Source organism: Haliotis rubra, unplaced genomic scaffold (genome assembly GCF_003918875.1).
Source record: "Haliotis rubra isolate DU_JTF1 unplaced genomic scaffold, ASM391887v1 Scf37, whole genome shotgun sequence".
In the NCBI taxonomy this organism is placed as follows: Eukaryota; Metazoa; Mollusca; class Gastropoda; order Lepetellida; family Haliotidae; genus Haliotis; species Haliotis rubra.
The window spans coordinates 86,758-102,111 of record NW_025767046.1 but is presented as its reverse complement, the minus strand read 5'-3'; the positions used below and the strand labels follow the sequence as shown (position 1 = coordinate 102,111).

Here is a 15,354-nt window from a genome sequence, read left to right as displayed (position 1 = left end):
GTTGATAGTTCGTTTCTTTTGCAGATTTCTTCCATGTTTCTTGAACATTTGCAATACGTTTCTGACTGTACGAACATATTTTGCTTTAATGTTTTCTTCATGACTTGTCTAGACTAAAGATTTCTAAATGCTATCTACTCATGGAAGCACAAACATATTTCCCAGTGTTTAAATGCAACAATATTACCGAGAATCCTTTATTCATAGTATCTAAACGTGGGATAGAAGAGGCGTTTTCACGGGTATCTTCTATTTCTGGTTCAAGGTTGTTAAATCGGGAAGGTATTGGCTATTCGATGAATGTTTGTTCGGACCGTTAAGAAGAAATAAAAACCAGTACAAAATAGGAATTACCATGTCTTCAGGTTTCAGAGTCATATTAAGTTTTAGTACCGATGCAACGTGTGAAGGGTGTTGTTATTGTGTATTTATATATTTCTAAAAGGCAATTGACAGTGTTCAGCATCACTTGTTGAAATATGTATTATTGCAGAGAGGTGTGAAAGGTAAATTTTTCAGTGTTATTTCATCTCTGTACAGTCTTGTGTACTTGTAAATGGGTCTTCACTATCTGAGTACTTTGAGTGCAAAATTGGAACCAGGCAAGGGTGCATGATAAGTCCACTTTTGTTCACTTTGTTTTTGAATGAGTTGGTAGATAATCACAAGTCAAACAATTGCAAGGGTACTTTTGTGAATGAGTATGCTGAATATATTACCTTGTTAATGTTTGCAGATGATATTGCCAATGATGGTGATTCTGTGGAAAGATTACAGTATATTACAGCATACAGGAGATAGTATGTCCTACGTAGGACATAATAACTCCTACGTAGGAGATACTACGTACTACGTAGGAGATGTTAAGTACTAAGTCCTTCGTAGGAAATACTATGACCTACGTAGGAGATACGACATACGTAGAGGATATTATGTCCTACGTAGGACATAGTATCTCGTACTTTGGAGATAATGAAACTAAAACAAAATTCACCGTGGCCCTACTACGCTTTCGTCGTTACTTCCAAAGCCGACTGTGGCGGCAACATAACGACTCCTCGTCGACAGGAGAACCTGTTGAAACGCTCTTACCGGAAGTAGTAGGATCGGCCATTGGCCAACGAGTGCTTGACGAGGTTTTGTAAGTTTCTGGCTGTTGCACTCGTTTTCCCTTAGGTTCCCAACCTCTATAACTACAGTGTAGGTGTTGCATTGTTATGTTTAAATATCAATCAATGACCATGTAGTTGCATGAATGGCACATGGAATCTTGGACCCGATACTGTATGGTAGCCCCCTGGACAATAATCCGTTAAGATTGACAGAAAATGGTCCCCAAACCATAACTCTGTACCCTTCAAACTGATCATCTTCACGAACACAACAATGTGAGCATAGGGCAGTGTGAAGCGTGACTCGTCAGTGGCCAGTTTCTGAGTTCTATCGTATGTACCCAATAATCCAGTGATGTCTGTAGATGAGACAAGATATTGAACCTCCTAGCAACACCCAACAGTCTAAAACATCACATTGAGCAAGTAAACTATCAAGTGCATGTTTGAAAACAGTCTCTGTAACCAATCAAGAATATTACTTCACCAGTTGACCATGGTCGGAGCATTTGTAATGGTCAGCTTATCCCTATTCTGATGTTGAGAGATCCTGCTCCCCGTGGATTGGTTGAACTGACATCGTGTAAATGCGAAAAGTCAGCATGCCAGCAGAGAGATCGATGTCAATGCAGATAGAATGATCTAGTGTGAACAGAGGCCTGCATGTCTTTGTATGGCAGGTGATTGTTGCCCGAACAACTTGTTGCCAGTAGATGACTCCGATTCTGACATGGAGAAACACACACTACTCAGACTTTGATAAGGATCACAAAAATTCGCAACTTTACTTAAACGTAGATTTATAATTTGAAATTGTATCCATTTAAAACTGGATAAATATTTATATGGTAACACATCTTTAAGAAAACAGCCACTTTAAGCTAACCGTATGCACTTGATACATGAGTAACCATAAAATTGGTTTTGATGGCCCCAACCAACCATTCTGCAAATCATGGCACGGGTCATTGACAAGTACACAACACCTGTCAATAGCAGGTAGGGGATCCACAAGATGCAATGACAAACTGAAAACGTGGATCCATGCTTACAATAGGCTTAGATATTTATAACAATTTGACCCCACATCATAGTTTTCTGTTGAATCAATGATTTGATCCTTGGCAAAGTGTGAATAGCATATGATATTAAGAAAGTTAAAAGGAGGGTTAATTGTAAGCTTCTGAATGCATCAAAAGTGACTTAAGAGTTATCTGATAGAATAATATGAATAGCTACAACCAGAGCTCAGACGCAGTTATCGGTCATGAAGCATATTTTTCAAACACTTTTGGATAATGTTATTTCATCAAATATGTTAGGAGTGTGAAGCTTACATTGATCATATAATTGAAATTTATCTATTCCAAAACTGTTTTGAAAATTTGACACCAAATAAATTGTTTGGTTTTATATCAGTAGAAATTTAGTCATCCACTATGTATGTGTAGTAAAACTACAATGGCGACCATTTTGAATTTATGGTAACATATAAAAATTCCTAATAACATGCTGTCACTCTAGAAGTAAAGAGGAATTAGAAACGAATTACAAAAATAATGTTAACTTTCAATGAATAAATCACCACCACACATTTCTATGAAATGTCGGAAAAACGCTAAAATACCCCTGTCTCGAAGAATAAGCTGTAAGACATTACATTACCACGATATGACCATACAAAACCACTTGTTTTGTGCCCAGGCCATCACTCTAGGAGAGACAAGTGTAAAAAGACATCAAAAGTATCAACTTTGGATGTAAATGGAAACATTTAGTGTTAATTTTTATGTAAATTTAAGCGCCGAGAAGGCAAAACACGACAAAACAAAATGGCGGCCATTATAATGGCCCACCACATATAATGGCCTGTAAAAAGAACCTGATACCACAATCTGAGAGTATTACAGGCCATTTCATGAGCCTATGACAACATACTAACTGAAAATAGAGTCAAACAAAATCAGTACTGGGGAGGCTACGAAATCCTATTTCTAGGCCCCTTTTGAGATTCTCCTCCTGGACTATGTACAGACAGTGATAGACTTGTACATATCAATAACATTTGTGAAAATACTGAATGCAGACATGATGTATTCCTAATTACATTTAATGGATTTAGAAAGCAGCTCACTAACATTTGAAACACATTCAGAGATGGAGCAGTAGCAGTTTTGCCCAAGAGGTTGCTGCGAATGTTATCTATCTTCGCAGTGAAATAAGTGCAAAATTCCTCTGCCAACTCCTTGTGATCCTGTGTATCTGGCAACACAACTTCTTTTGACTTGCCCATCAAGGAGTTCATGAAATTAAAAAGAGCTTGAGGTTTCCTTGATAAATTCATTGACTTTATTGTTACAAAACTCAATCTTCGCTTCTTTAATGAGTAAGTTTGTTTTACGTCTTTCAGTAACATAAATCTGTCGATAAACTTCCAATCTAGATTTACGCCGCTTTCTCTCGGCTTTCCGCCTACTTGCCTTTGCTTCAGAAATTGCTTCTGAAAACCATGGTGAAGGTTGTTTAACCCTGACACGCTTAGTAGACTGCGGTGCATGTTTATCAAGTAGCTCCTCCAGTGTTGTGCTCAGATTCTCTGTTAATGCATCAGTATCATCTGACTGATGTGAAACAATATCAGAGTTCAACAAATCGTTACGAAATGTTCTCTTGGGATAGCTTTTATGTTCCGACATTTGACCTCAACCACAGACTCAACCGTTTTGTCAAAGGTTAAGGTCCGATCTATCCATGAATGGTCTGGCATCTGGCGATCAACAATGTCCGGGGCGGTGGGGTAGCCTAGTGGTTAAAGCTTTGGCTCGTCACGCCGAAGACCCGGGTTCGAATCCCCACATGGGTACAATGTGTGAAGCCCATTTCTGGTGTTCCCCGCCGTGTTGTTGCTGTCATATTGCTAAAAGCGGCGTAAAACCAAACTCAGTCAGTCAGTCAACAATGTCCAGTAACTGAATGAGGTTGTCGGTGTGTCTAGTGAGAACACACTAAAGAATATGTCCTTTGACATGTGTAGATACACAGACAAGTTGGGTCATACCTTACACTTCAAGTACTTTGCACATTTTCTTCACTTCTGGTTTATCCAGACAATCAAAGTGAATGTTGATGTCCCCGAAGACCAGTAATTTACCTCTTTTGACATTTAAATGCTCTATAAATCCTGAAAACTCTTCAAGAAAGAGTTTATTCGTCAAATCGTTAGATTTAGAAGGTGGGGGTCGATAAATACAAACTGTTCGTAGAGTCTGTGTTCAACACCTCCATATATTCAAATACTTTCAAAGTACAGTCCAAGGGTATCAGTTTAATCTTAAAACTCGTTTGTAGATCATAGCAATACCTCCGACCAATATATTTAGACGTGGAATATACTTGAAGATGTATCCATCAGATGTGACGTTAGCAATTGTGACGTCATCACCTACCTCTTTCAAACTTGTTTCAGTCACAAACATTACATCCACCTTTAGGTCCAAGATTTCTGTTGCCAATTCGATACATTGTATACATTGACGAATATTATATAAGACGTTGGATTGAAGTCTGATGTTAGAGTCACAGGTTGATTGAATATGTACAAGCTGCTCCCTTGTGAAGGTCAGCTTCTTTTGTTTGTCCAGCATGGTAATCAACACCGGTCTGATTGGAAACACAATAGTCCCATCTTGTAGCTTACTTGCTACAAGTCCTTGTAGAATATAGCAAAATAACATAGAAAATTGCTAATGTCAAAATGTCAGAATTTGATTGAGGTTCATTTTTTTAAAATTAAATATGCAAACTGTTGCATGGATGTCCGGAAAGATCATAGTCACATCTTCATTAACTATACTTGAGTATAAACTAGAGAAAATGTGGGATTTGTAGAGAGCTCAGGCCCCGATTTCTCGAAACAAACTTAAGTCAGAGTTTTTACTCAAATTTGAGAAAACGCAGGAAATGCATTTTCCAGAATAAACTGAAATCAATATTAAACTCAAACTTAGTAGACAATTTGAGTTTGGTGGATAGATTACTTAAGTTGTTTGTGCTTTTTTATTAAAAAAATGCAGTTGAGTTAGAAATTCAGCTGTTTCAAATTGTCAAACTCAGTTTGAAATTTGAGAAAAACTTAAGTTTGTTTCGAGAAATCGGGGCCAGATGTGTGCTGCCTGTCAGGCGCTACAGCTCAGTCGTAATCAGTATTTCAGTTATATACTCAACCAAATTAAAAAACCTAACAGTTGTTTAATCGCATCCTACAGAGGAAATAATGTGTGTAATATTATGAAAATATGTATGATATTGCTGTCATCCAGATAACAATACAAAGGATGAAAAGTTGGGTGCGGCATGATTTTATTAGACAAAATGATGAATGGCGTTCCATGACCCAAGTCAATAACGAGTGTGACTTCTTATGGCGGCCGTGACGGCAAGACAATCTATTCTCGTGGACAGGAGAACCTGTTGGGCTAGTCTAACACTCATATGTAAATGAGTGCTTGCCCAAGTTCTTCTTTATCTGCTCTTGCAGTCGTCTTCCCAGCTCCTCCAAATGCCTTCGAATGGTTTCAGGTCTGCAGAACGGGAAGGCCAGCCCATGACATCAAAGGAAGTTGTGCTTCAGAACTGCTGTAAGAGGTTTATTGGTATCGTGTTGAAATATCAGTACAAAGCCAAGTAGCTGCATGAATGGCAGAATGACTGGGGTGACAACTTGGTCCGGATACTGTGGTAATCCCCAGCAGGACAATCAATTAGGATTGACCGTTGGCAGACTGCTACCCAAACAATAACGCAACTCCAAGTTGCCCAACCTCACGAACACAATACTGTTAGTGCAATAAACACCGTTAGTGTGCAAACAAATCAAGAAACAAAATCTGTGTGACTTTGAGATTCGAACCCATGATACCTTGTTTTAATGACACGAGAAAGCCTTTTCGATAATGAAAAGGACTAATTCCAACTGGTGTTCGTTTCTCGGATACCGGGTTATGCATACATTCCTTATAAAAATACCTCCTTTAAAACATACTTTATTTATCATAACTAATGTTTCGTTCAGTTATCTTATGACTGCATCAATGGTCACACACATGGCAGTGGTGGGTCTGTTCTTGTGTGGGGTGGTATATACTACAATGGTAAACCTGAACCTTTGGTTCTGTAAGAAAACGTCGATCGGCGAACATATCGACGTGTTCTTGAGCAGACATGCCGTCGATCTTTGGTAACTAATGCTCACCTTGCCTGTACAGTGGGTGATGTGTCAGCCAGGGAATATCTTCCCTGAGATCTTTTATGTTGTAGCCCGTTAAGATGTGGACCGTCTCATTGACAGCATGCCGAGACGAATTGTCGCCCTTACACAAGCACGTCGGGCGCAGATCAGCGAATTGACTATATACCATCCCTGTCGTCACGCCAGCAGAAACACTCAACTTTTGCAACTTGATTGTATTGAAAATCACATTATTCCTGTCTCAGGCATGTGGTTGCCCTCAGTTCTGCATGTGTATCCATATTATGATTTTGGAGACGTTTTTCTGATGTATTTGTGTTAGCCATGATTTAAAAATGATGAGTGAGTGACATCAATTTAAGGATTGACAGTATTTTGTCGTTTCAAACATACGATGTGCGAACTGTATGATATAAGTTCGTGTTTATACAAATATGAAGATCCACACATAAATAGACAACCACATACACAGCCACATATATCATATTCACAGACACACACACGCAACCCCCCCCCCCCCCTACCCCTACCCCAACTCTAGCACACATGTATAACATATCCATTATATCCATATAAAGTGAAACTCGGATAAGTTAAACGCCACGGGACCATGGCCAAAGTTGCTATTTGTCCGTATTGCCACTTATCCATCCAAGCAATCCCGACACAATCTTCTCCAACACCTAATCCTGACACTATCCCCACCCAACATCTCCACCAAACACTATCTTCCCAAACATCTCCACCTGACACTATCCTCCCCAATAATTTCACCTGACACTATCCTCCACAACATATTCACCTGGCACTATCTTCCCCAACATCTCCACCCGACACTATCCTCCCCAATAACTTCACCTGACACTATCCTCCACAGCATTTTCACCTGGCACTATCCTCCCCAACATCTCCACCTGACACTATCCTGCCCCATATCTACAAAATCTAAAACAGAAATTTCTTCATATCTATGATTGTAAATCTTAACAAATGCGTGCTCGATGCTAAATATCACTGATTGTACTGATTATCGAGAATCAAGCGCTTCCCCTTTTAGCCTACCAATGCACATGCGACCGCCAGACTGACCACGTGATGGTCACGTTATTATATATGTATATGGCACAAGGAGAAACTCAAAAGAGTTACGCCCTCACAATTATTTTCAATGATGTGTGTGGCAAGTTTCCTATTTTGTGGAATATATCATGGCCTGTCTGCTTGATGCAGCGAAACCAAAAAACGGGGTTACAGTGCGATTGAGATTTGAACCCATGATACATTGTTTGTGGCACAGCAAATTGGAGTAGTAGGCCACACATGATCCCCAAAATGACACAAATGTACAACCATGGAGTTCAGTCAATGTTTTTATTGATTTAATATAATTCACCAAGAGAGTTATCTGAAAAGGAAAGAAAACCTTCGTTAAAACAGACTGTATTGCTGTGTAGAGAGTGTTCAATGTTCAACTTCAAAGAGGGATTTGCTCTTAATGGTTTAATGTTCTCTACCTTTTCATTAATACTGTTTCCATTAACTATGTTTGCGGCAACTCAAGGTGAGATACATCTAGTTTACTTTGCTGTTTATGGTTTCGTGTTCTTTAACTGTTCATTAAAACACGTTTTGGTTAGGTTGTGTTAAGTTATGTTCAAGAAACTAATACTGGAAATTAAAGCAGCGAGAAACAAGCTCGCTGCGTGTGAAAGTAAGTTCCTTGGTGGCCTTTCTCCGCGACCTTTGGATCCTTCATCCCCTTGACCTCTTGGACCTCGTGGGCCTTCATTTCCCTCTCCTCCTGGACCACCTGGACCGCCAGGACCTTCATTTCCCTCTCCTCCTTGACCTCCGGGGCCTTCTCTTTGTTGACCTCCTGGACCGCCGGGGCCTTCATTTCCCTCTCCTCCTGGACCACATGGACCGCCAGGACCTTCATTTCCCTCTCCTCCTGGTCCTCCGGGTCCTTCATTTTGCTCCTCTCCTGGACCTCCGGGGCCTTGTTTTTCTTGACCTCCTGGACCTCTGGATTCTCCACCCTTTTGTGGAGATGGGCGGTCACCTCTTTTTTCTGAATCTGTGGATGGAGGACCACCTGCTTGAGGATAGGACCAACATACTGCAAGACAAGAGAGCGCCAGTAGTACCAAGAAAGTCTTCATGGTGAGAATGATGCTCATGCACAGCTTTTATACACTTTGAGTGCCAAACCAGATGGCTCCTCATTACATCGCAGTAATTACCACTTGGGACAGTGTTATTGTTTGTTTAGTCATTGAGACAGGTTTGCTAGTTAAAATGAGACTCTCCGGTTTCAGACATGCATTGTTCCTTGTATGAAGTTCTTAAATGGACAAAGCCCAAAGTGGACATATGTTATGATTACGTTAATATTAGGCTGCAAATTGCAATTGAAGCATCACGTTGCATTCGACGTTTACATATATTATCATGCAACACTAAAGAAAACAGAGAACGTTAAATGCAAGCACAGCATATTTCGAAATTAAATCATATTGATTTCACCCAGGTGGTGTAATACATGGTGTAACTGCCAATTCCGGTAGATGTCATATTTGTATAACAATGCATGCAAATATAGCAGGTTAAGAAATTAGAAACTAGTGTTTTGTAAAAACTAGACAAGAAACAGTTTGTCATGCAGTTGGCAGAGACAATGTACACCATTTCAGCTGCCTTTGTTTGTGTGAACACCGATCAGATGAACTTTGTTTTACCATGAACACAGTCAATCAAGTGTCCTTTATGATTTCTTTAATAACGCACCAAAATTCATTCTAATACCATGAGCATTCTTATAAAGAGAGTTCAGTTCAGCATTTTAAAATAAATGTTAGAATGAGGACTGCACTGCTGGAATATTGTTGAAAGAAGGTGATACTTGACTTAAATACCTTGGTTTTATGTTTTACTCAAGACATTGATCTGAATATGTGACAGAGGAGGCAGACTCACTGGCGTGTTTCATTTCTTGTTAAGGTTGGTAAATTAGGAATAATTTCTTCAGGGTTTAGAGTCATGTCAAATGTTTACAGTGCTGGTTCTAGCATTTCTCAGATTTCTTACAGAGTTAAAATGCTAGGATGTTAAGTGTCTTTGTTATTTAAGGCCTATTGAGTTGAAATTTTTTGAAATACAAAGTAGCGGATTGATAAACGTTTGCAGGTAAAATGCATCATGCCTAGAACATATTGGTTTAATGCTTTCTTCAAGACTGGTCTTAACTAGGGCTTTCTTTTTCTGTTTGTTCCTGAAGGCATGGAAAACATCTTTCACAGTGTTAAAATTTAACAAAGTTACTCTCTCCCAAGTTTTATTGCTGCTAAAATTTGATTTAATGTTTGCTCATATTATTTGATATGTCCATGGAAAATATTAAAATGATTCACAGCAATGTCTATAAAAGGTATATTTCGTTTGGGAAAATAGCCTTCAGAACTTCCCAAATAGAAAACTGTAAATGAGTCGTTGCATGAAATATTGGTGTAGATAAATACCGGTAGATTATGTGAAAAGAGATATCCCCGTGCTTGATATCAAATGATGAAAACCTTTCATGATAAAATAAACTGGGTGCATTACAACAGTATTTCAAACAGGTGGGTTTTAATATTATTTTTTATGGGTGTATTGTAATAGTATTTTTTTAACTATGTGTATAATTAAAGTATTTCCAAGTGGGATTTGTCCTAACTTTTTCGAAACGTCGTGCTTCCTGACTTTATTAAATCTACGATGCAAGGGAAGTGAATTTCTGAACTGACATTCTAATCTAACACATTCTTTTCCTTAAGTGTATATTTGTCTTATCAATCGGTACTAAGTGTACATACTGCAAGCAAATGAACGCTTAGCGAGATGGCCTATCTTCAGAAATAAACGTTTTCAGTTACCAAAAATATATTTGAAAGATTATTGCATGAGATGATACTGTCCTCTACTATCAAATGGGATCTGTGTACTTGGTCACCTTTGCCCACCTTGGTTTAATTGCAGAGCCTTTGCTTCAAAACTTAGATACAATACATTCTTTTGCTGTGTAATATCTATCTTTTACTCAGTGAACCACTGAGCAGCTTTGAACAGTAATTCAGTAATACAGTCAAGCACATTAAAAACTTAACAGTTGCTTAATGGAATCCTACGGAGGAAATAGTGTATGATATATTATGAAAATATGTATGATATTGCTGTCATCCAGGTAACAATACAAAGGATGAAAAGTGGGGTGCGGCATGATTTTATGGCGTTCCTTGACCCAAGTCAATAACGAGTGTGACTTCTTATGACGGCAAGACAATATATCCTCGTGGACAGGAGAACCTGTTGGGCTAGTCTAAGAGTTCTTAAAGGGTACGTGTTTTATCTGCTCTTGCACTCGTCTTCCCAGCTCCTCCAAATGCGTTCGATTGGTTTCAGGTCTGCAGAACGGGAAGGCCAGTCCATGACATCAAAAGTAGTTGTCCTTCAGAACTGCTGTATGAAGTTTATTGTCATCGTTTTGAAATATCAGTACAAAGCCAAGTAGCTGCATGAATGGCAGAACGACTGGGGTGACAACTCGGTCCGGATAATGTGGTAATCCCCAGCAGGACAATCAATTAGGATTGACCGTTGGCAGACTGCTACCCAAACAATAACGCAACTCCAAGTTGGCCAACCTCACGAACACAATACTGTTAGTGAAATAAACACCGTTAGTGTGCAAACAAATCGAGAAACAAAATCTGTGTGACTTTGAGATTCGAACCCATGATACCCTATTTTAATGACACGAGAAGGCCATTCGGTAATGAAAAGCAATAATTCCAATTGGTGTTCGATTCTCATATACCAGGTTGTACACACATCCCTTGTAAAAATACCTCATTTAAAACATACTCTATTTATCATAACTACTGTTTCGATCAGTTATCTTATGACAGCAACGATGGTCACACACATGGCAGTGGTGGGTCTGTTCTTGTGTGGGTGGCATATACTACAATGGTAAACCTGAACCTTTGGTTCTGTAAGAGAACGTCGATCGGCGAACATATCGACCTGCTCTTGAGCACACATGCGGTGATCTTTGGTAACTAATGCTCACCTTGTCTGTTCAGTGGGTGATATATCGGCCAAGGATGTTAAGAAGTTTTTAATTTAAATTACCCTGGTCAATAAACACGGAAACTGCAACCTCATCAGATGAATCTATACGATTTGGAGACATCTTCTGTGAGATCTTGTATGTTGTAGCCCGTTAAGATAAGGACCGTCTCATTGACAGTATGCCGAGACGGATTGTCGCCCTTACACAAGCACGTCTGGCGCAGATCAGCCAATTGACTATATACCATTCCTGTCGTCACGCCAGTAGAAACACTCAACTTGCAAATTGATTGTTTTCAAAATCACATTATTCCTGTCTCAGGCATGTGAATGCCATCAGTTCTGCATGTGTATCCATATTATGATTTTGGAGACGTCTTTTCTGATGTATTTGTTTTAGCCATGATTTAAAAATAATTATTGAGTGACATCAATTTATGGATTGACTGTATTTTCTCGTTTCAAACTGTATGATATAAGTGAGTGTGTATACAAATATGAAGATCCACACATAAATAGACAACCACATACACACATCGTTTCAAACTGTATGATATAAGTGCGTGTTTATACAAATATGAAGATCCACACATGAATAGACAACCACATACACACCCACATATATCATATCCACACACCCACACACACCCTCCACACACACACATGTATAATATATCCATTAAATTCATATACATATATTGACGCATGTTGGCGCATAACTACACAGAAAGTATATACGATTAATTTGCACATTTGGAGGAAAGTGGTCACAGGATCAAGTTACACTTGAAACTAGAAACTGGACCAAATATCGCTACTCTCTTTGTTATGTGCAGCACCAACATCCAACATTCAATACTACAAGCATATCTCTTAAAATCGTCCCTATGGAGAATGTAGTGAGAGTTTAAACATTTACGCAAACGATGCAGTATGATATGCGAAATTACCCAGGGCATTGATTAAACCGAATTGTGATTTAAACACAACATCATACATGATACAAATTACGTAAGTGACATACACAATACACGCATCTGTATTAAGGAGGTCGCTTGAGGCTTGAGGGTTGCTGTAAAAAATCGCACCTCAAAAATTTAGAGAACGAACTGGGACCCATCCAGTCTTATGAATATCAGTGTCTGGTATTGTATTTCCTCTTTCCGCAGCATACTGACTTGACAAAAGTTTGAATATCCACAATAAGGGCTGCTTGGGGCATCCGCTTAACCCTAATTGTGTACACTGAAAACATAAACTTGCAACTGGTTTAATTTAAGAGCTTTTGTGTATTCGGGTGATTCCAGCATGCGGTGCGATAACTTTCAAAATGTAGTTTCACAGGTAGTTACACATTTTAGGTTTTTAAACAATTGTTCCTGTTAGATCAAGATTCGGATGGATTCGACACATGAGTTCTGAAGACGAGGTATATTGTGGGAGAAGGTGCAAACCTTTCAGGTAAACAATGAGAGGCGTACTTCACATGCGATACTATCGTCCCACAAATCTTCACCGACCTTGACCTAAACGACCTGGTACTATCCTCCACACATCTTTATATAATATACTATCCTCTCCAACATGTTTGCATGGTATACTATCCTCCACACATCTTTATATGAGACACTATCCTCTCCAACATGTTTGCATAGTGTACTATCCTCCACACATCTTTATATGAGACACTATCCTCTCCAACATGTTTGAGACATATTGTACTATCCTCCACACATCTTTATATGAAATAATATCCTCTCCAACATGTTTGCATGGTATACTATCCCCCCACACATCTGTATATGAGACACTATCCTCTCCAACATGTTTGCATGGTGTACTATCCTCCACACATCTTTATATGAAATAATATCCTCTCCAACATGTTTGCATGGTATACTATCCCCCCACACATCTGTATATGAGACACTATCCTCCTCCAACATGTTTGCATATATGAGAGACACTGTACTATCCTCCACACATCTTTATATGAAATAATATCCTCTCCAACATGTTTGCATGGTATACTATCCCCCCACACATCTGTATATGAGACACTATCCTCTCCAACATGTTTGCATAGTGTACTATCCTCCACACATCTTTATATGAAATAATATCCTCTCCAACATGTTTGCATGGTGTACTATCCTCCACACATCTTTATATGAGATAATATCCTCTCCAACATGTTTGCATGGTATATTATCCTCCACACATCTTTATTTGTAATAATTTATCCTGTCCAACATGTTTGCATGGTGTACTATCCTCCACACATCTTTATATGAGATAATATCCTCTCCAACATGTTTGCATGGTGTACTATCTTCCACACATCTGTATATGAAATACTATCCTCTCCAACATGTTTGCATGGTATACTATCCCCCCACACATCTGTTTATGAGACACTATCCTCTCCAACATGTTTGCATGGTGGACTATCCTCCACACATATTTATATGAAATGATATCCTCTCCAACATGTTTGCATAGTTTACTATCCTCCACACATCTTTATATGAAATAATATCCTCTCCAACATGATTGCATTGTGTACTATCCTCCACACATCTTTATATGAAATAATATCCTCTCCAACATGTTTGCATCGTATACTATCCCCCCACACATCTGTATATGAGACACTATCCTCTCCAACATGTTTGCATGGTGTACTATCCTCCACACATCTTTATATGAAATAATATCCTCTCCAACATGTTTGCATCGTATACTATCCCCCCACACATCTGTATATGAGACACTATCCTCTCCAACATGTTTGCATGGTGTACTATCCTCCACACATCTTTATATGAAATAATATCCTCTCCAACACGTTTGCATGGTATACTATCCTCCACACATATTTATATGAAATAATATCCTCTCCAACATGTTTGCATGGTGTACTATCCTCCACACATCTTTATATGAAATAATATCCTCTCCAGCATGTTTACATGGTATACTATCCCCCCCACACATCTGTATATGAGACACTATCCTCTCCATCATGTTTGCATGGTATACTATCCTCAACGCATCTTTATATGAAATAATATCCTCTCCAACATGTTTGCATGGTGTACTATCCTCCACACATTTTTATATGAAATAATATCCTCTCCAACATGTTTGCATGGTGTACTATCCACCTCATATTTTTATTTGAAATAATATCCTCTCCAACATGTTTGCATGGTGTACTATCCTCCACACATATTTATATGAAATAATATCCTCTCCAACATGGTTGCATGGTATCGTATCCTCCCACACATATTTATATGAAATAATATCCTCCCCAACATGTTTGCATTGTGTACTATCCCCCCACACATCTTCACAAGCTACGTTTGTGACCTAACCTCACCCAAACAACACTCATCGTGTCAGGTAGATAAGTGGACATGCACACTTCTCTAAGGTAAGGTAATAATTTATAGTTTCAATGATAGTTTCTAAACAATATAAACATAAAAACGACATTTTCTCTCTAATAGATTGGCATCCTATACTTGTCTCTTTAAAGTATAAATTACTTTACATCCATGGGCTTAGCAGTCAGTATAGACTTGCACAAGTCTCTAAGGTAATTATTAATAGTGTAAATGATAATTTCTAAAAACTATAAATACAATTAACACATTGTCCCTTTGAGAGACTGGCGTCCTTGTACTTACTGCTTATCTAGGCTTGCCTCTTTAAAGGATACAATTACTATACATCCATAGCACTCAGTACAGCCTTGGAGCAAGGCTAGTAGATAAGATCTTTCCTTTGAACAAAGACTACAGCCAACGTTGACATCGCAGCGATACGCACACTCGTTAGGGGCAGTGGTGTTCGCCCTTCGAGGCCCTGCCATTG

General features: G+C 38.8%; 1 protein-coding gene across 1 annotated transcript in view; it reads right to left on the bottom strand.

Annotated features, from left to right (window-relative positions):
* Nucleotides 1-15,352, bottom strand: part of LOC124285793 (uncharacterized protein PF11_0207-like) — a 41,207-nt gene extending 25,855 nt beyond the window's left edge. The window contains exons 1-2 of the mRNA XM_046722060.1: nucleotides 15,287-15,352; nucleotides 8,171-8,479 (exon numbers count right to left, since the gene is read on the bottom strand). Coding sequence (XP_046578016.1) covers nucleotides 8,171-8,479; nucleotides 15,287-15,352 — 375 coding nt within the window. The remainder of the gene's footprint in view (nucleotides 1-8,170; nucleotides 8,480-15,286) is intronic.
* Between the last annotated feature and the right edge of the window lie 2 nt (nucleotides 15,353-15,354).